The sequence below is a fragment of the Calonectris borealis genome, chromosome 1 (genome assembly GCF_964195595.1).
Source record: "Calonectris borealis chromosome 1, bCalBor7.hap1.2, whole genome shotgun sequence".
Classification (NCBI taxonomy): domain Eukaryota; kingdom Metazoa; phylum Chordata; class Aves; order Procellariiformes; family Procellariidae; genus Calonectris; species Calonectris borealis.
Window position 1 is genome coordinate 54,473,863 of NC_134312.1, and position 18,350 is coordinate 54,492,212.

An 18,350-nucleotide genomic window follows, 5' to 3' on the forward strand; every position below is an offset into this window, starting at 1 on the left:
CTGTTAAGAAAAAGGAACGCGGAGGTTTTAGCCCTGTGGCAGGGGGGACTCGGAACAAAGGCGGCAGGAATGCATTACCCATTCAGGCTCCTTTACGGGAGGCTGTGGGACCGGAAGGTCCGGTAAATCCCCTTTACAATCACAGATTTGAATAATTGGAGACAAGCAGCGGGCAATTATCGAGATAACCCTGAAAAGCCAGGCCGAGATTTTGAGATGTTAATAAAAACTCAAGATCCAGGTTGGAGGGATTGAGATGCTGGGATGGGAGAGGTGTTTGACTCCGCAGGCATGGATATGATAAAACGAGCTATAAGAAATCACGTACAGGGCCAAATGTTTACAGTGGTCCTACAAGGAGCAGTAGGAGATCACTTTCCCCTTGACAAACCTGCCTGGGACCCGAATATTCCTGCAACTAGGGCCAGGTTAGAGAGATATCAGGAATTAATATTGTTCGGTATTAGAGCTGCTATTCCGAAAGCTATAAATTGGTTTAAGTTATATGAGATAAAACAAGATCGGAAAGAAAACCCCACCGATTTTTTTGAACAGATTAAAAGAGGCAGCTAGAAAATATACGACCTTAAATGTGGAATCTGATGAAGGGCAACGACAATTAGTTCCTTTGTTTATGGCACAATCCTCTGATGACATTAGAAAGAAACTGCAAAAATTACAGGATGAGGATGCCCAAAACTTGGGAAAAACGTTGAATGTAGCGTGGACGGTATACCGAAACAGAGAACAAACCAAAGATAAGGTGAATGCCCGGTTAATAGCAGTTCTTGAAGGAGGAAATTGGAGAAATGGGAGACATTTTAGAGTAAATGGCAGAGGAAAAGCTACGAAAGATCAAAGAGATTTTCGATCACCTTTACCGTCAGATCAGTGTGGCTATTGTAAGGAACAGGGACATTGGAAAAATGAGTGTCCAAAATTGCAAGAAATTAAGTCCTCCACCATTGCGGAGGTCGAGTGATGGGGACCTGGGGAATCTATCCTAGCAGATCCACTGGTTAAAATAAAGCTAGGGAAGCAGAGCAAAGAGGTCGAATTTTTGGTAGACACGGGTGCCTCTTACTCTGTATTAAACCAAGAATTAATACCCGTGGATGTGGATTTTGTGACTGTGATAGGAGCTACTGACCAACAAGAGAAAGCTTTCCTTTTTACAGCCGCTTAAATACAAGTTAGGAAAACAAATAGGGATACATAAGTTTTTGTATATGTCAAATTCTCCAAAATGTCTATTGGAGCGGGATTTATTAGAGCAACTGGGAGCAGAAATAACATTCAAAAAGGATAAAATGGATTTTAAAGTTAAAAATTAACAATTAATTGAACTCTTAAGTCTGGCTTTAATGCAAACTGAAAAGGCAAAGCAAATACCCCAAGAAATTTTAGATCAAGTATATCCAGGAATGTGGGCCTCTGGGACACCTGGAAAGGCCAAAAATGCAGCACCAATAAAGACAGAGTTGAAGTCAGGGGCTGGTCCAGTTAGAATTAAATTCCTTTGAAGTTAGAAGATCGAAAGGGAATAAAAGAAATAATTGATAATTTCTTGCAATTCAGACTACTTGTGGAATGTGAATCAGAGTATAACACCCCTATCTTACCTGTGAAAAAGCCAGATGGCAAAAGTTACAGATTGGCTCAAGATTTGATAGCAATAAACAAAATTTTAGAAGACTTGCACCCTGTGGTAGCGAATCCTTATACATTGTTAAATAAATTAAAGAATAGTCAGGTATGGTTTACCATACTGGATTTAAAGGATGCCTTTTTCTGTCTGACTTTGGCAAAAAAAAGCCAAAAATTATTTGCATTTTAGTGAGAAACTCCTGACACAGGGAGAAAGACCCAATTACCCTGGACAGTGTTACCCCAAGGATTCAAGAATAGTCCTACTATCTTTGGTAATCAATTAGCATGAGAGATTGAAGCTTGGAATCCCCCGTCACAAGATGGCACTCTTACAATATGTAGATGACCTTTTAATTGCTACAGAAACAGAAGAAGAATGTGTGCAATGGACTGTACGTTTGCTTAACTTTTGGGGATTAAGCATATATCGAGTCTCTCAACAGGAAGCTCCGTTGATACAATCACAAGTGACATTTCTTGGATTTGAAATCTTGGGAGGACCAAGAGAACTCGGAGCAGAACGAAAAGAAGCTATTTGCCGCACACCAGAACCCAGGACAGTAAAAGAACTCATAACCTTTCTTGGAATGACAGGTTGGTGTAGATTATGGATATATAATTATGGACTTTTAGTGAAACCACCGTATAAACTACTGAAAGAAAATCCGTTAAAACTAGTTTGGACAGGGGAAACAAAGAGAGCATTTCCATAGTTAAAAATGGAACTTATGAGAGCCCCAGCTTTAGGCCTCCCAGGTATTTCAAAGCTCTTTTAGATATTTTCTCATGAGAGACAGGGCATAGCGCTGGGAGTGCTTGCTCAACGATTAGGACCCTACAAGAGAGCAGCTGCATACTTCTCCAAACTAGGTGAAGTGAATAAAGGATGGCCTGGATGCCTGCGAGCAGTGGCAGTGGTTGTCCTCAATATTCAGGAAGCCCGCAAGTTTACTATGGGTCAGAAAATAACGGTATTGGTCTCTCATACAGTTTCGGCAGGGTTAGAACAAAAAGGGAGTTACTGGCTTTCTCCTTCCAGATTTTTGAAGTACCAAGCTATTTTGGTAGAACCAGGATGATGTTAAAATACAGACTACTAATATTGTAAACCCAGGATGTTTCCTCAGTGGAGATACCTCAGAACCTGTGATACATGACTGTTTGGAAACAATGGAAGTTGTCTATTCTAGTCAACCGGACGTAAAAGAAGAACCACTGGAGGATGCTGAGGATTCATGGTTCACAGATGGGAGCAGCTTTGTGAAGCAAGGAGGACGTAAGGCTGGGTATGCTGTAACTACCACCCATAAGGTAATAGAAGCTAAATCTTTACCTGTTGGGACATCTGCACAGAATGCTGAAATAATTGCTTTGACTCGAGCACTAGAATTATCAAAAGGGAAGGAAATTAATATATGGACTGATTCTAAATATACTTTTGGAGTGGTGCATGTCCACGGGGCCATTTTGGAAAGAACGAGGATTAGTCACAGCCCAAGGAAAACAGATAAAACATGCAAAAGAAAGTGGCTATTATGCATTGCAGAGAACACCAAAGAGGTAACACTGAACAGGAAATTGGAAATAAATTGTCAGACTATGATGCCAGACAAGCCGCAGAAAGGACGGAAGTTGAGGCATTGGCTTTGATTCCAGACGGTAAATTTCAAATATTAAAAATAAATTTAGGCTCTAAAAGATATTCAAAGGAAGATAGGAATTTGACTGACGATTTAGGAGGGAAAGAAAAAGATGATGGATGGGTATATACACCAGATGGACTTATTATAATACTTTCCAGAATATTGTGGAAATTAATTTCAGATGAGCACAGCAAAACTCATTGGGGAGCAGATGCTTTGTACAAAGATCTAAACAAAAGAATAGTAGGTCACAATTTGTATACTGTGGTGAAACAAGTGACACAGCAGTGTGAAATTTGTTTGAAAAACAATCCTAATGCAACCAATAGGGTACAGGTGGGGACAACTGGAAAGGGTAACATCCCAGGGCAACAATGGCAAATAGACTTTTCTGAACTCTCAAGAAAAGGGGGGTGGCGGTACTTGTTAGTGTTAACAGATACATTCTCAGGTTGGCCAGAAGCGTTCCCTCGCAGAACAAATAAAGCTCGAGAAGTCATCCGAGCATTGCTGAATGAAATTATACCTTGATTTGGAATACCAGCAGTAATATAATCAGATAGAGATACTCACTTTTGCGCACAAATAGCTCAACATATTACTAAAATGCTAGGGATTGAGTGGCAGTTATATATGCCACATCGACCTCAAGCAAGTGGACAGGTTGAGAAGATGAATCATTTGATAAAACAACAACTAGCCAAAATTTGTCAAGAAACCAATCTATATTGGTATCAAGCGCTTCCACTTGCGTTGCTTAGGATTAGAACAAAACCGAAAACTAAGGAAAGCATAAGTCCTTTTGAAATCCTATTCGGAAGGCCATACCAATTGCAATATAGAGGAGAAGATTTGAATCAGTTAGGAGAAGGATATTTGCAACAGTATATGATTGCTCTAGAAAAACAATTGGGCCAAATAGAAAAAGTTGTTTTAGGAATCAGAGCTAGTGGCCTAGACCAACCGGTTCACCCTTTTAAGCCAGGGGATTGGGTTTATGTCAAAGTTTTTGCAGGTCAACCATTGGAAGAAAAGTGGAAGGGACCATTCCAGGTGTTGCTGACCACCTTTACTGCAATCAAGATCAAGGAGCAGACACCCTGGGTACGCTATACTCCTGTGAAGAAAGCTCCACCAGGAGAATGGACTTCTAAGAGGACAGGACTGTTAAAGCCGGGACTCTCTGGAATGTAGCAAATTGCACCTGGAATTTTGACGTATTATACACTGATATTAACTTTAGAGTAAGAAATGAAAACACTAAGAGACTTGATATTCCTTTGCTGCTTTTGGATAGAACTATTCCATGAGGGATCAGGGAATCCATGGAAAAGAAACTCACATATAGACTTGTTACAAAGAACAGTCCAGATCATTAATAAGTCAGATTGTTGGGCCTGTACTCATTTTCCGGAGCATTCAAAGAAGGGAGTTCCCTTAATTGGAATCCCTATACCAGCTAGTATATCTTGGCAAAGTGGTAGAATTTCTACTGCTTTAGAAGAAATTCGGAAACAGACAAAATTGCTCCATGAAATACAGAAAGATGACACTTCATATGGATTTGAGGAAACATTCAAATGGTTAACTTCCTGGATTCCCGACCGTAGTCAATGGGTGAGACAGTTATTAGGTATTCTTACGATTGTTATACTGGGTTTTGTTTGTATATATGTAATAATACAGTGTTTTTGGAAATGTTGTTCTATAATTGGAAAACAAAGCTGTGAGAGGGTGAGACTAATATAAGAAGAACTACAGTGAAGTTCTCCTTCTATAGTCTCAAAGGAGTTTGATTTATTGAGGGATATAGCTTTAACTATATATCCTCAAAAGAAAAGGAGGGATTGGTAGGGATTGATAGCAAATACAAAGGAACAGTGAATAGACATATGGTTCTTTGGTTGAAATGATGCAGATGGTTAGGAATGCTTTGTGCATAGACAGGCCAGACATCCAGTAGATAAAAAGGCCTTGAAACTTTGTATTCTGCATAAAATAGATAAGGAGGCTAACCTTGTATCTTGAGTAGAATAGATAAGAGGGTAGTGCTAGTTTGTGCTAATGAGAATTGTGTTAATTAAGCCAAGAGTTAAAACTGAGCATGCGTAAAAACTGAGTTCCACTAAAGGACACTGTGAGGAAGACTATGGACGACCACCGGAGGATGAGAAGACCCTAACCCTAATTTTACTGCGCATGCTTGGACTATGTAAATGAATTCCGGGAACTCATTACCTTAAGACTACCTTTTCTAAAGAGTGTGATGAATATGTATAATCTTTCTGTATATGAATGAAGGTATACTTCTGCCCTGACGGAGCACTTGTGGCGGAGCGATCCCCAGTGCTGCCCGACGTCGCTATAAAGGATGCCTGCTTTCTAAACTCCAAATCGAGTCTTAGAGAGTTTTACTCCAGAAATTTTTGTTTCAGAGTGAAGTTTTTTACTTTGAGCAAGTCTGCCTTAAGCCAGGAAAGTTAGTAATAATAGAATACAGATCTGTATTTTGTTGTGAACTGTTAAAAATACATGTAGCATTTATATTCTAATTGGCACATCTTTAGCACGGAGATAACCTGAAGATTAGTGTGAGACTATTGGAAGAGTCTTTCGTTTCCCTTAAGGTGTTGAGCAAGAACCAGTCTCTTGCTTCCTCAGTAGGAAGTATTCCCAGAACATGACCTTGCGACTTGTGCTGCTTCCTTACGGTCTGTTCTTTTAGAAGAATTCTTTAGGGTCCCAGCTTTTCTCGCAATGATCAAAAATATGTTTGATAGGTAAAGGTATGACAGATACGTGTGTGTGTGTGCACGTGCTGCAAGAAAGAAAACACAACACAAAACTGCTCATGTTTTAATCCACACGAAGGAAATACTACGTTACATTTTAAAAAGGAAAAAAAAACTTTTATCATGCGGCTTGAGCCTTTCCTTCCCCTCCTCTTTTAAGCAACACGTAGAAGGACTTAGCAACAGACAGAGGCTGTGGGTCGAAGAGGACAAGGCTGGCAGAGATTATTTAAATATACCCGAGGAAGGTGTCTATGCAGGCAAATGCTAGTAACTAAAAAATTAAAAAGCAACACATGAAACGTCCAAAGCATAAGCGGGGCCGGGCTGGACGGGAGGGGAGCAGCGGCGGGGCGGGGCGGTAGCGCCGAGCGCGGCCCCGGATTGGTCGGATTTTGCCGCAGACCCGCGGGCAGCGGGGAGGGACGCGCCCGGGCCCGGGCCGGGGCCGGGAGCGCCGCAGCCCGAAACGCGGGCCCGGGGCCGCCGCCCCCCGCTCCTGCCACCGGCGGCGACCCAGAGCTGCCCCGGAACAGTCACCCACGCAGGGGGCGCAGGGACGGGGCGGGACAGGAAAGAAGCAAGGAGACGCGCAGGCTGACAGCGGGCAGGGGCAGCGCGCCGGGCGGGCCGAGAGCGGGAAGCGCGGGGCGGGAGTCCAGCCCCGCTCCCGACAGGCAGAGCCGGCGGGCGCGTCCCGAGGGCCCCTGCCGGGGAAAGCGCCTCGGCCGCCGTCTCGCGGGAAGCCCGTGCCGAGGCGCGCGGGGGCCGCCCGGGGGCGGCGGGAGGGGGAAAGGGCGGAGACTGCGGCCGAGCCCCCGCCCCCCCGCCGCCCGCCTCCCGCTGCAGTCCTCAACCAGGTCGGTTCCCGGGGAATATACCGCGGCTCCGCGGCGCTGGCGCCGTGCAGTGCGAGGTTGTGGGCAGCGCTACGATGTCTGGCAGAGGCAAGGGCGGGAAGGGGCTCGGCAAGGGGGGCGCCAAGCGCCACCGCAAGGTGCTGCGCGACAACATCCAGGGCATCACCAAGCCGGCCATCCGCCGCCTGGCTCGGCGCGGCGGCGTGAAGCGCATCTCGGGGCTGATCTACGAGGAGACGCGCGGCGTGCTGAAGGTCTTTTTGGAGAACGTGATCCGCGACGCCGTCACCTACACCGAGCACGCCAAGAGGAAGACGGTGACGGCCATGGACGTGGTCTACGCCCTCAAGCGCCAGGGACGCACCCTCTACGGCTTCGGTGGTTAAACTCCAATCGCAAACCTTACACGGTCAAAACACCAAGGCTCTTTTCAGAGCCACCCACAAATTTCACAAGTAGAGCTGTTTATTACTGAATTTTGAGTTAAAATGTTTTTAATACATGTTACATTGAAGCACTTTTGCGTCATTAACAGTTATAGAATTTAAAAGCTGCTACAAAGTATCTCTCTAAACGTTCTGAAAAAACCGAGTACTGCAAAATACCCCTTGTACTGAGTTCAGATGCTTTAAATAATCTCAGTGAGTGTAAACTCAGTGCAGCTTTTATTACATAGTTAGGTAATTTTTTTTGCTAGTGAAGGAAGTACTGCCATCACCGTAACTGAAAAGCACAACGATTGTGTAGATGCAGCGCCTAAGCTGTGACGGTTACAGGACGGAAGTGCCTGTAATTACGTTGGTACTTTTTACTCCAATAGGAATGGAACTATTACAATCCTCTAATTTGCATAACGCCCTTATAAATAGGGGGGGGCAGGCGCCATTTTCGATGTTGTTGAGGTACAGTGAAGATCTTGGAAAGAAACTTTTAAGGATGCCTGAGCCGGCGAAATCTGCTCCAGCACCGAAGAAAGGCTCCAAGAAAGCTGTCACCAAGACGCAGAAGAAGGGCGACAAGAAGCGAAAAAGAACAAGGAAGGAGAGCTACTCGATCTACGTGTACAAGGTGCTGAAGCAGGTGCACCCCGACACGGGCATCTCCTCCAAAGCCATGAGCATCATGAACTCCTTCGTCAACGACATCTTCGAGCGCATCGCTGGCGAGGCCTCGCGCCTGGCGCACTACAACAAGCGCTCCACCATCACCTCGCGGGAGATCCAGACGGCCGTGCGGCTCCTGCTGCCCGGCGAGCTGGCCAAGCACGCCGTCTCCGAGGGCACCAAGGCCGTCACCAAATACACCAGCTCCAAGTAAAACAGTTCTAAACTATAACCCAAAGGCTCTTTTCAGAGCCCCCACATTTTCCTGAAAAGAGCTGTAATTGCGAATATAGGTTGTTCCCAGATTTTTGAATTAAATCCTTGCATACATAGCAAATAACGTATATTGCATGAAGTGAATTGCAAAACATTGCACGATTATGAACTTTCAGTTTCACTCAAATAATATTTTTTGTAGTAATAAACAGCTCTACTTGTGAAATTTGTGGGTGGCTCTGAAAAGAGCCTTGGTGTTTTGACCGTGTAAGGTTTGCGATTGGAGTTTAACCACCGAAGCCGTAGAGGGTGCGTCCCTGGCGCTTGAGGGCGTAGACCACGTCCATGGCCGTCACCGTCTTCCTCTTGGCGTGCTCGGTGTAGGTGACGGCGTCGCGGATCACGTTCTCCAAAAAGACCTTCAGCACGCCGCGCGTCTCCTCGTAGATCAGCCCCGAGATGCGCTTCACGCCGCCGCGCCGAGCCAGGCGGCGGATGGCCGGCTTGGTGATGCCCTGGATGTTGTCGCGCAGCACCTTGCGGTGGCGCTTGGCGCCCCCCTTGCCGAGCCCCTTCCCGCCCTTGCCTCTGCCAGACATCGTAGCGCTGCCCACAACCTCGCACTGCACGGCGCCAGCGCCGCGGAGCCGCGGTATATTCCCCGGGAACCGACCTGGTTGAGGACTGCAGCGGGAGGCGGGCGGCGGGGGGGCGGGGGCTCGGCCGCAGTCTCCGCCCTTTCCCCCTCCCGCCGCCCCCGGGCGGCCCCCGCGCGCCTCGGCACGGGCTTCCCGCGAGACGGCGGCCGAGGCGCTTTCCCCGGCAGGGGCCCTCGGGACGCGCCCGCCGGCTCTGCCTGTCGGGAGCGGGGCTGGACTCCCGCCCCGCGCTTCCCGCTCTCGGCCCGCCCGGCGCGCTGCCCCTGCCCGCTGTCAGCCTGCGCGTCTCCTTGCTTCTTTCCTGTCCCGCCCCGTCCCTGCGCCCCCTGCGTGGGTGACTGTTCCGGGGCAGCTCTGGGTCGCCGCCGGTGGCAGGAGCGGGGGGCGGCGGCCCCGGGCCCGCGTTTCGGGCTGCGGCGCTCCCGGCCCCGGCCCGGGCCCGGGCGCGTCCCTCCCCGCTGCCCGCGGGTCTGCGGCAAAATCCGACCAATCCGGGGCCGCGCTCGGCGCTACCGCCCCGCCCCGCCGCTGGTCCCCGCTTCCGCTCGTAGGGAGCCCTCGGAGGGACGTTTCCTGGGCAGTGCTCTCTTTGTTCGCTTCGGCCATGGCCGCTCCGCGTTTTCTTTGTCTATCCGGATACTGCGGTCCCGACAGTTGCCCCCTCCTCCGCGCAGCCCTGGGGGCCGAGCGCCGAGTGTTCAGCGCTTTCGTGTCCGCACGGAGCGACTTGCAGGTCGGTGCGAGAGGGAGCAGGGGGCGAGGCCCAAAGCGGCAGGGAAAGTAGTCAGTGAGGGGATCCGTTGGGAAACGCTTAGACCTGAGGCTCCTGTGAAGGCAACTCGGAGCGGCTGTTTGGAAGCATAGGAGGAACCGTCCACTTTTCTCCTCGTCAGCCACCCCCAGCCCCGCAGCGCGGTCCCATGGGCAGCGCTGGCCGCAGGGCGCCGGGCTCGCTCCCGGCCTCTGGAATAGAGAAATGCTCGCTGACGTGCAGCTGGATCCCACAAGCAGAAGAAAACATTAAAGACGTTACCATCCAGATGTCTGTATGACATCTCAAAAAATGAACATTAACCAAACATGTTTTCTTCAAATAAGCAATCCAGAAATTTTGCTGTATATTTCACACTTTTGCTAACAAACCTCACATACATGCTGCTTACAGTAGGTTGGACTGTATTTGTAAAGTGGATGAAAAAATACTGAAAGAGTTATGCGGCTGTATTTTTAAATTAAATGTGTTAAGGTTTTAAATGTTACTTACACACTCAATAGAAGTGATATGACTATGGTACTTGCCAATTATTATATTATCAGTATTTTGTGCACTTCTGTCTACCTTTTAAAAATGATTTATATCCTTTTAAATTTGTACAGTTGTTTATGTAATTTTATTCCTGAACATAATTTACAGAATTTAGGCAACATCTCCAGAATATTTCTTGGCATAATATATTCCCTAACTTCAGGGGAAAATGTGATTGAGGTATTCATTTGTTAAGTTACAGGTATCCAAAAAAGTACAAGTCTTTTCTATGATTATAATTATCACTGGAATTCCATTTTCATTCAAATGGTTATTTGAAACAAATTAAAGTGAAAGAATTGCCACTCAAATATATATGACATGAGAAGGCAACACTAGCTTTAATTTAGATTATGTTTCCTTTTGACTGAACAGAATGAACTAAAACTGTTTATAGACTGACTGGAAGGTTTGTCGCTGGTGGACCTGCCAGGCTGGTGCCTAACATCACCATTTGGCTCCACAAAGTCTGCTTTGTTCTTTATACCTGAATATCTGTGTCTAGATATGTTTCCTAAGGCAGTTATAAACAACCTTCGGAATACTAAAGGAAGCCTAAAGGAATTACACAAAATCTTTTAGTGTGTCAAAATCACCATTTCTTCATAACTCTTCCTAAGTGCAGGATGAGCATCCTAGTATAACTTTTCCCTCTAGCAGTATAACCCCTAGAAGACTTGGAAAATTATTTTCCAAAGCGTCCTGGCAGAAACGGTTGATGCAGAGGCTGAGATCAGTAGCTTACATATTAATTAGCTGTAAACCCTTTCCCCAAAGTGTGGAGCACCTTTGATACAATTTAATATCATGCTTTCTAGAAGGCTGCTTTGCCTGTAGGCTACAAGTGGCCACAGACATGCTTCCCGAGTGTTTCTGTTAGTGACATGGTAAGTTCTCTCATGGACCAGAGCATTTTCTTAGACAAAAATAATTAAAGCAGAAAGAAAACTTTGCTGCTGAGTATAAACCCTAATGAAGTTGCTTTTATTGTTGTTTGGAGACAATAATTATTATTTGGATCAAAGTTTAGGATCCAATCCCCAGATTATAGGTACTACATTTTGCTCATAGTTTGGACACACGGTACTAGGAGTTAAATAAGAAAGGAAACCTTTGCAAAACTCTGCTGCATTTTAAAAAAAAATCTGTAGCTTTTCAAGTGTGCTTTAATTAGGACAGTTGCCCCAATTCCTCATTATATTATAATGAGGAAATTGCATTTGTTTGTTGCAGTAAGGCAACACCTCACCATGACTGCACAAGAAAGTACATAATTTGTAAAAAAATCATCACATCAGTGTATTATATACAGCTGCAAAGTTGCTCTTAATTTTCTTGAGAGCTTATATGGCAATTTAAATCCATATCTTTATCTGCTACAACTGTAAGAAAAATAATAATAATATGCTAACTGAAGTCATGTAAGATCTTCTTAATAGAGTACATTATTCCTAACATTGCAAAGTAAAGGTGAAAAGGGATAGAAAAGCCTTTCATCTAACTTTTTAACTATGCAATTCTGAGACTTTTGATATATAGACTAACATTATTGAGTTATCCCTAAACACAACTGTGTTCTATAACATTTGAGGGAGCTTGGTTGGAGTTTTTTTTGCATCACAAGTTCTTTAGAATGTGAAGGTATATTGGAAGCCAGTGATACAGCTAAGGCACCATATGGTATGGATTTCCTCTTTACTACTGTTTGTTGTATATGCAAACGAGAGAAATCTCATTTATTTAAAGTTGATTTGCTACATTTCTTCATCCAGTGGAATTTGCTTGAAAGCCACGAGTCTTTAATACCAGTAGATTTGTCAGCATTCTTATAATATAATCCATCTGACTTATAGGAATTTACATTTACATTTGAGGCTTCATCAGTGTGATGGCAGCACAGGGTTCGCAACGGGTACAACCACTAGTGGCTAAGACCAAAATAGGGAATGCTAAGAAGTGGACCTAAGTATCACAGAGGGTGAAACTCCAGTTACTGAGGTGAGCAGAGTAGTGAGTGAGATAAGAGGTGTTTGGAATGAAATTCTGAAGAAAATAATGAATTTCTGGTCAGATGACAAGAAGAATTTGGAGAGAGGTGCTGGAATTACCACCACACTCAGAGAAGGGCAGGGCCTTCTCCTGTGGTACCAATACGGATTTCCACATATAGGAGTTTGTTCACAGAGAAATCCCACTCCTGGATACAGATAACCCCACCCCTATGGGCTTTCTCTGGAATTCCAATGCTTTGATCTAGAGATGCATGCTTGCAGCCCAGAAAGTCAACCTTATCCTGGGCTGCATAAAAAGCAGCCTGGCCAGCAGGTTGAGGGAGGTGATTCTCCCCTTCTACTCTGCTCTCGTGAGACCCCACCTGGAGTACTGCACCCAGCTCTGGGGTCCCCAGCACCAGGAAGACATGGACCTGTTAGAGCAGGTCCAGAGGAGGGCCACAAAAATGACCAGAGGGCTAGACCACCTCTCCCATGAAGAAAGGCTGAGATAGTGGGGGTTGTTCAGCCTGGGGAAGAGTAGGCTCTGGGGAGACCTTGTTGCAGCCTTTCAACATAGAAAGATGGAGAGAGACTTTTTACCAAGGCCTGTAGTGACAGCACAAGAGGCAAGGGTTTTAACCTAAAAGAGGGTAGATTTAGATTGGACATAAGGAAGAAATTTTTTGCAACGAGGGTGGTGGGACACTGGACCAGGTAGACAAGAGAATTTGTGGATGCCCCAGCCCTGGAAGCATTCAAAGGGGTTGACAGGGCTTTGAGCAACCTGATCTGGTGGAAGATGTCTCTGCCCACGGCAGGGGGCTGGACTAGATGATCTTTGATGGTCCCTTCCAACCTAAACCATTCTATGATTGCGATCTTCTGACACACACATATACAGGGATCTGTTCTGGAAACTAAATATAGAAGATTTGTGCATGTTAAAACACAGTTTTTATCACAGTTCTTCAAGAAGAGAAGTGCTAGGAGATATGTAGCTGCAGCTAATGAGGATCAATAAACAGCATAATGAAAACATTACAGCTCTAAACGTACCCACTTACAAACAAACCCCTTAGGCACAGATACTGTCATCGCATCAGAATAGCCCGGTGCTCCAGACAGCTCTCTTCGTTTATGTGTCTCTTCACAAATGATCCCTGATGTCCCACTTTGGCCATGATACAGTCCTACCTAAAAAAAGAAGCTCTGCTACAGCTTGGGGGTGGGGTGGGGAGGCGCAGGGCGTGGTATCTTGCTATAGGTAGTATTTTCTTTCCTCCAGGCCCACAGGATTCCTCCTTCTTCCCGGTGGATGGGGAGGGCAGAGGCGCTGCACAGGTGGGAGCTACAGCCCCAATGCGGCATGCTGCAGACCCTCAGCTGTACACCTTATGGGAACATCCTAGCAAGAGGAATCGGCTAGACAGTGTTTCTCATAATTTATAACAGTGAATCTAAAGAGCTTTAACGCTATGCTCTTGGGTGATACTTGTACCAACAATATAGAAGATTAATTCAAATAATATTGCCCGCTGTTAACTGATGTAACAAGAATAGCTATGCACAGCGAGGGAATTTAAGAGTGGCCACTTTTAAAACCCCACTTAAACCAGGAACATACCAGAGCTGCAAGGAGTTTCTTCTGAATGGAAAGACGCTACATTGTTGCTTTACAGTGCAGGTCTGACTCGTTACAGGTCTAGATCAAAATGAGCCATTTCCCCTAAAGCATTTCTCATTTTATTTCTAAATAAAGTCACAGAGAAGGTTTATATCTTTTAAAGAACAAAGGCCTACAAAGGAAGCCTTTCTTCATTCTTGGATGGTTATATGGATTTAGGATGATCTCCTATTTTTTTTTATGCTGCATAACTTTTTCCACCCCCCCACATATTTCACACCATAAGCAGCCTATAAAGTCATGAAAGTTGAGCAGATTTGACATTAAAAACAAGTGTTTTACCAATTTTGTTACAGGAAAGACAGAAAAGAATCAATAAATCACTACAAGTATAATTAAGTGTTCTTTCATTAAAAAGGGTAAGGACTTAGAAAGCAGATTTATCACCCTCTCAGGGAGAAACCAGAAGTTTAAAGACATTGCCACAGAACATGGTTTTAGCTCTATAACAAGAGCAGCATGTAAGAAACACTTAGCACCAAACCACTTTTGTAAAGAAAGCAACACAACTCTTTTCTGACTGCGTGGGTGGCTCTGAAAAGAGCCTTTGGGTTATAAAGTTATGTTGTGAAAAGTCTGAGCAGTTTTGCTTGCTAAGCTTATTTACTTTTAGCCTTATGACTCTCAGTCTTCTTGGGCAGCAGCACGGCCTGGATGTTGGGCAGCACCCCGCCCTGCGCGATGGTCACCTTGCCCAGCAGCTTGTTGAGCTCCTCGTCGTTGCGGATGGCCAGCTGCAGGTGGCGGGGGATGATGCGCGTCTTCTTGTTGTCGCGGGCCGCGTTGCCCGCCAGCTCCAGGATCTCGGCCGTCAGGTACTCCAGCACGGCCGCCATGTAGACGGGCGCTCCAGCCCCCACCCGCTCCGCATAGTTACCTTTCCGGAGCAGCCGGTGCACGCGGCCCACGGGGAACTGCAGCCCAGCCCGCGACGAGCGCGACTTGGCCTTAGCTCGGACTTTGCCTCCCTGCTTGCCGCGGCCTGACATACTTCAGGCGCTTCAAAAACTACAACCTCCCCTCCCGACACAAGACCGAGGAAATCATACTGACGCAACGCCTCTTCCCCTTTTATCCCTTCCCTGGGCGTGATTAGCGCTTGGTGATTGGCTGGAAGCAGTCGTTCCTTATACAACCAATGAGAAGACGGATCGTATTGTAACCAATCAGAGACAAAGATACGCTCCCGTGCGGGAAGGTCCAATCGAATTGTACGAGTTAGAGGTCTGACATTTGCATAACAGCCCTATAAATAGAGGGCGCTGCGGCCATTTCAGCGCGTCATCTTGTTCAGAAGGAGAGGAAAAGCCCTGTCAAAATGCCCGAGCCGGCCAAGTCTGCCCCCGCGCCCAAGAAGGGCTCCAAGAAAGCCGTCACCAAGACGCAGAAGAAAGGCGACAAGAAGCGTAAGAAGAGCCGCAAGGAGAGCTACTCGATCTACGTGTACAAGGTGCTGAAGCAGGTGCACCCCGACACGGGCATCTCGTCCAAGGCCATGGGCATCATGAACTCCTTCGTCAACGACATCTTCGAGCGCATCGCCGGCGAGGCCTCGCGCCTGGCGCACTACAACAAGCGCTCCACCATCACCTCGCGGGAGATCCAGACGGCCGTGCGGCTCCTGCTGCCCGGCGAGCTGGCCAAGCACGCCGTCTCCGAGGGCACCAAGGCTGTGACCAAGTACACCAGCTCCAAGTAGAGCGTCGCAGATCGTCAGTTTTAACCCAAAGGCTCTTTTAAGAGCCACCCACATACTCCCTGAAAGAGCTTTAACACAGTAGTGTCTCAGTCTTTCTAGTTGAGAAAACGTGCTGAAGAAACGGTAAATAGAATTTGAAATAAATCTGTTAAATCACAGTTATCAAAGCTTGAAATGATATAACATCTGTCTCTGAAATCCTTGACGAGTATTTTACGGCTTCAAGCAAATTCAAATGTGTTAACTATTCCTTCATAAGTGTAAACGTTCAAATACTCACTTTTCCAATAAATGTAAGCAGTACTGTTGAGCTTTTTTCAGCAGAGATATGAGATGTACATTATACTACGCGTTCCATTATAAAGTAGAAATTCACATAGCTTCCAATAGATACATTAACACACCCGACCCAAAAAATTAGGATGAGGGGAAAATAAACACCCTGATGACTTTTTTTTGCATAGCTGTCCCAGGGTAGTCTAAGCTTAAAAATTTTCCCTTCTGTATGAGGAGACAGGAAGCAGCCTTGTTAGATCGGAAGACAAGGACAAGAAGACTAGGAGAAGCGACGACACCTCTAAGGCGGGGTAGACGCTTTGGGAGGACGAGCTGTCCGGGGACGCGCGGACCCGGGATCACCGGCAAGCGCGGAGCCGGCGCGGGCAGCGCTCTGTGTCGCGGCAGCAGCGCGGGCTTTTCGAAATTTTTTAATCGTCCAATAAGCGGCTGCGGCTTCTCGCATCAGCCAATCACAACCGGCCACATGCTGAGCTCCCGGAGCCACCGGTGCTGGGGGGAGCTCCGCGCCGCTCTGCCGCTGAGCTCCTACCGGGCGCAGAAGCCCCGGGCGCAAAGCGCCCTGCCCGCAGCGTCTCGGGACAGCTGCCCGGCAGAGCTCCTGCCGCTCCGGCTGCACCGCCACCAGGCCGGCGGGTTGCGGAAGAGGATGGCTGGTAGCTCCACCCGCTTCCCGCCCCGGCAAACTCCTTCTCAAAAAGCAGGTCGGTGAGATCACGCAGAAATTAAGACCTGCCCCACGACAGCGTTGCCAAGCGGAAAGGTCATTGCCAAGGAAGTGGAGGAGCCGTGCTGATAGTTCCCCGGCTACGGTCACTAAGAGGTGTGGCAATCGCAGGCAGGCTGTTAGGAACCGCGCAGGTTAAAGCACCGAAAGAAACCTCCGCGCCCCAGAGCGATACCCGCCCTAAGCAGTCCCTTTAACACATACACCCTCTTGCGGTGCTCAGAAAAAGTCAGCCTTTAGAAAGCGTTTTCGAAGGGAATCTAAACTTTATTTTTCCAGGTCTTAGCGCAACCACGGCCGGAAGTTTAGCGTCCCATCCACTCCACAGACGAACGTCCCACACGGATGATGGCGTGTGGTTAGCTCTGCTGCAGGCACGGAGCTCGGTGACGGAGTGTATCAGCCCTTTTTCGGACAATAGTGGGTGGCTCTTAAAAGAGCCGTTGGGTTTAAGTATTTCCACTTCAACACTTCACTTCTTGGGCGCCGCCTTCTTCGCCTTGGCCGCTTTGGGCTTGGCCGCCTTCGGCTTGGCAGCTTTGGGCTTCACCGCCTTCGCCTTGGCCGGGCTCTTCGCTGCTGCCGCCGCCTTTTTGGGCTTGGCAGCCTTAGTCGCCTTCTTGGGGCTCTTGGCCGCTTTCTTGGCCGCGGTGGCCGCCGGCTTCTTGGCTTTCTTGGGGCTCTTCTTCACCGCCGCCGCCTTCTTGGGCTTCTTGGCGGCGCTGGCGGGCTTCTTGGCCGCCGGCTTCTTGGGCTTGGCTGCGGCCGCCCGCTTCTTGGGGGCTTTTTCCTTCACTTCTCCTGGCTTCTTGCTGAGGCGGAAAGAGCCGGAGGCGCCGGTGCCCTTGGTCTGCACCAGGGTGCCCTTGCTGACGAGACTCTTGAGCCCCAGCTTGATGCGGCTGTTGTTCTTCTCCACATCGTAGCCACCGGCGGCCAGCGACTTCTTCAGGGCGGCGAGGGAGAGCCCCTTGCGCTCCTTGGAGGCGGAGACGGCCTTGGTGATCAGCTCGGTGACGCTGGGGCCCGCGGGCTTGCGGGCTTTGGAGCCGCCCGCCGCCTTCTTCGGCTTCTTGGCGGCGGCCTTGGCGGCGGGGGCCGCGACAGCGGGAGCGGCGGCGGGAGCGGTCTCCGACATCGCTGCAGAGACTTCTTCCTAATCAAAAGAAAGTAATTGGGCTACAGTAACCCCGATGCCTGAATTTATAGCGAAGCGGTGATCTGTGATTGGTGCTTTGCAGAGCCCGCCTAACTGTTAGCCAGGAAGAGCTTTTCGTCCTCCGAGTCTGTGTTTCTTCGGAGTTATAAATTCATATTTTTTGTAAAATAAGTGCCACGAAATCACCCCAGTTTCTTCGGAGATTGAAGAAAAGACGGTGGACTTTCATCCGGGGGAGTTTCTTGCTGTTGGGACCTCAGATGAAAGAGAAAAGATGTGTTTAACCCCGCGTTGTGAAGCCAGAGAGACCCCGGGAACGGCGAACTTTTGTTTTTCCTTCTAAATTAAAATAAAACCCGTAGATAAAAAGTCTCCCCCGTAATGCAGTTTTATTCTTTAGGGGGTTTTCTCCAGATTAGGATCGAAACCGAGGGGGCAGCTTCAGTAATTTTGTCGTAAATTGATTTCAAAGAGAAGGAAGTAACACAATTTCGTGGCTGAGCTTTGAATATGGATAAAGATTCGGCTCCCTTAACCATATCTTTAACTATTAAGGATACA

At 47.5% G+C, this 18,350-nt stretch overlaps 6 protein-coding genes across 6 annotated transcripts; 3 read left to right on the forward strand and 3 right to left on the reverse strand.

The window, feature by feature from the left end:
• Window positions 1-6,976: 6,976 nt before the first annotated feature.
• LOC142083348 (histone H4) lies at window positions 6,977-7,414 on the forward strand. Its single transcript, XM_075152644.1, has one exon. The coding sequence runs from the start codon at window positions 7,020-7,022 to the stop codon at window positions 7,329-7,331; it is 312 nt and encodes a 103-aa protein (XP_075008745.1). The 5' UTR covers window positions 6,977-7,019; the 3' UTR covers window positions 7,332-7,414.
• Window positions 7,415-7,706: 292 nt separating this feature from the next.
• LOC142083317 (histone H2B 7-like) lies at window positions 7,707-8,418 on the forward strand. Its single transcript, XM_075152548.1, has one exon. It carries the CDS (start codon window positions 7,768-7,770, stop codon window positions 8,260-8,262), a length of 495 nt encoding a protein of 164 aa, XP_075008649.1. The 5' UTR covers window positions 7,707-7,767; the 3' UTR covers window positions 8,263-8,418.
• Window positions 8,419-8,459: 41 nt separating this feature from the next.
• On the reverse strand, window positions 8,460-8,915 carry LOC142083345 (histone H4). The gene has a single exon (XM_075152628.1). The coding sequence runs from the start codon at window positions 8,861-8,863 to the stop codon at window positions 8,552-8,554; it is 312 nt and encodes a 103-aa protein (XP_075008729.1). The 5' UTR covers window positions 8,864-8,915; the 3' UTR covers window positions 8,460-8,551.
• A 5,304-nt stretch (window positions 8,916-14,219) lies between these two features.
• LOC142083328 (histone H2A.J) lies at window positions 14,220-14,963 on the reverse strand. The gene has a single exon (XM_075152593.1). The coding sequence runs from the start codon at window positions 14,894-14,896 to the stop codon at window positions 14,507-14,509; it is 390 nt and encodes a 129-aa protein (XP_075008694.1). The 5' UTR covers window positions 14,897-14,963; the 3' UTR covers window positions 14,220-14,506.
• A 238-nt stretch (window positions 14,964-15,201) lies between these two features.
• On the forward strand, window positions 15,202-15,678 carry LOC142083338 (histone H2B 1/2/3/4/6). Its single transcript, XM_075152618.1, has one exon. It carries the CDS (start codon window positions 15,226-15,228, stop codon window positions 15,604-15,606), a length of 381 nt encoding a protein of 126 aa, XP_075008719.1. The 5' UTR covers window positions 15,202-15,225; the 3' UTR covers window positions 15,607-15,678.
• A 1,185-nt stretch (window positions 15,679-16,863) lies between these two features.
• Window positions 16,864-18,082, reverse strand: LOC142083351 (histone H1.01-like). Its single transcript, XM_075152656.1, has one exon. The coding sequence runs from the start codon at window positions 17,766-17,768 to the stop codon at window positions 17,103-17,105; it is 666 nt and encodes a 221-aa protein (XP_075008757.1). The 5' UTR covers window positions 17,769-18,082; the 3' UTR covers window positions 16,864-17,102.
• Window positions 18,083-18,350: the final 268 nt, after the last annotated feature.

Excerpts from the sequence above, each read along its gene's own strand:
- LOC142083338 (XM_075152618.1), top strand. The coding sequence starts at position 15,226 with ATGCCCGAGCCGGCCAAGTCTGCCCCCGCGCCCAAGAAGGGCTCCAAG.
- LOC142083317 (XM_075152548.1), top strand. The coding sequence starts at position 7,768 with ATGGAACTATTACAATCCTCTAATTTGCATAACGCCCTTATAAATAGG.
- LOC142083348 (XM_075152644.1), top strand. The coding sequence starts at position 7,020 with ATGTCTGGCAGAGGCAAGGGCGGGAAGGGGCTCGGCAAGGGGGGCGCC.
- LOC142083351 (XM_075152656.1), bottom strand. The coding sequence starts at position 17,768 with ATGTCGGAGACCGCTCCCGCCGCCGCTCCCGCTGTCGCGGCCCCCGCC.
- LOC142083345 (XM_075152628.1), bottom strand. The coding sequence starts at position 8,863 with ATGTCTGGCAGAGGCAAGGGCGGGAAGGGGCTCGGCAAGGGGGGCGCC.
- LOC142083328 (XM_075152593.1), bottom strand. The coding sequence starts at position 14,896 with ATGTCAGGCCGCGGCAAGCAGGGAGGCAAAGTCCGAGCTAAGGCCAAG.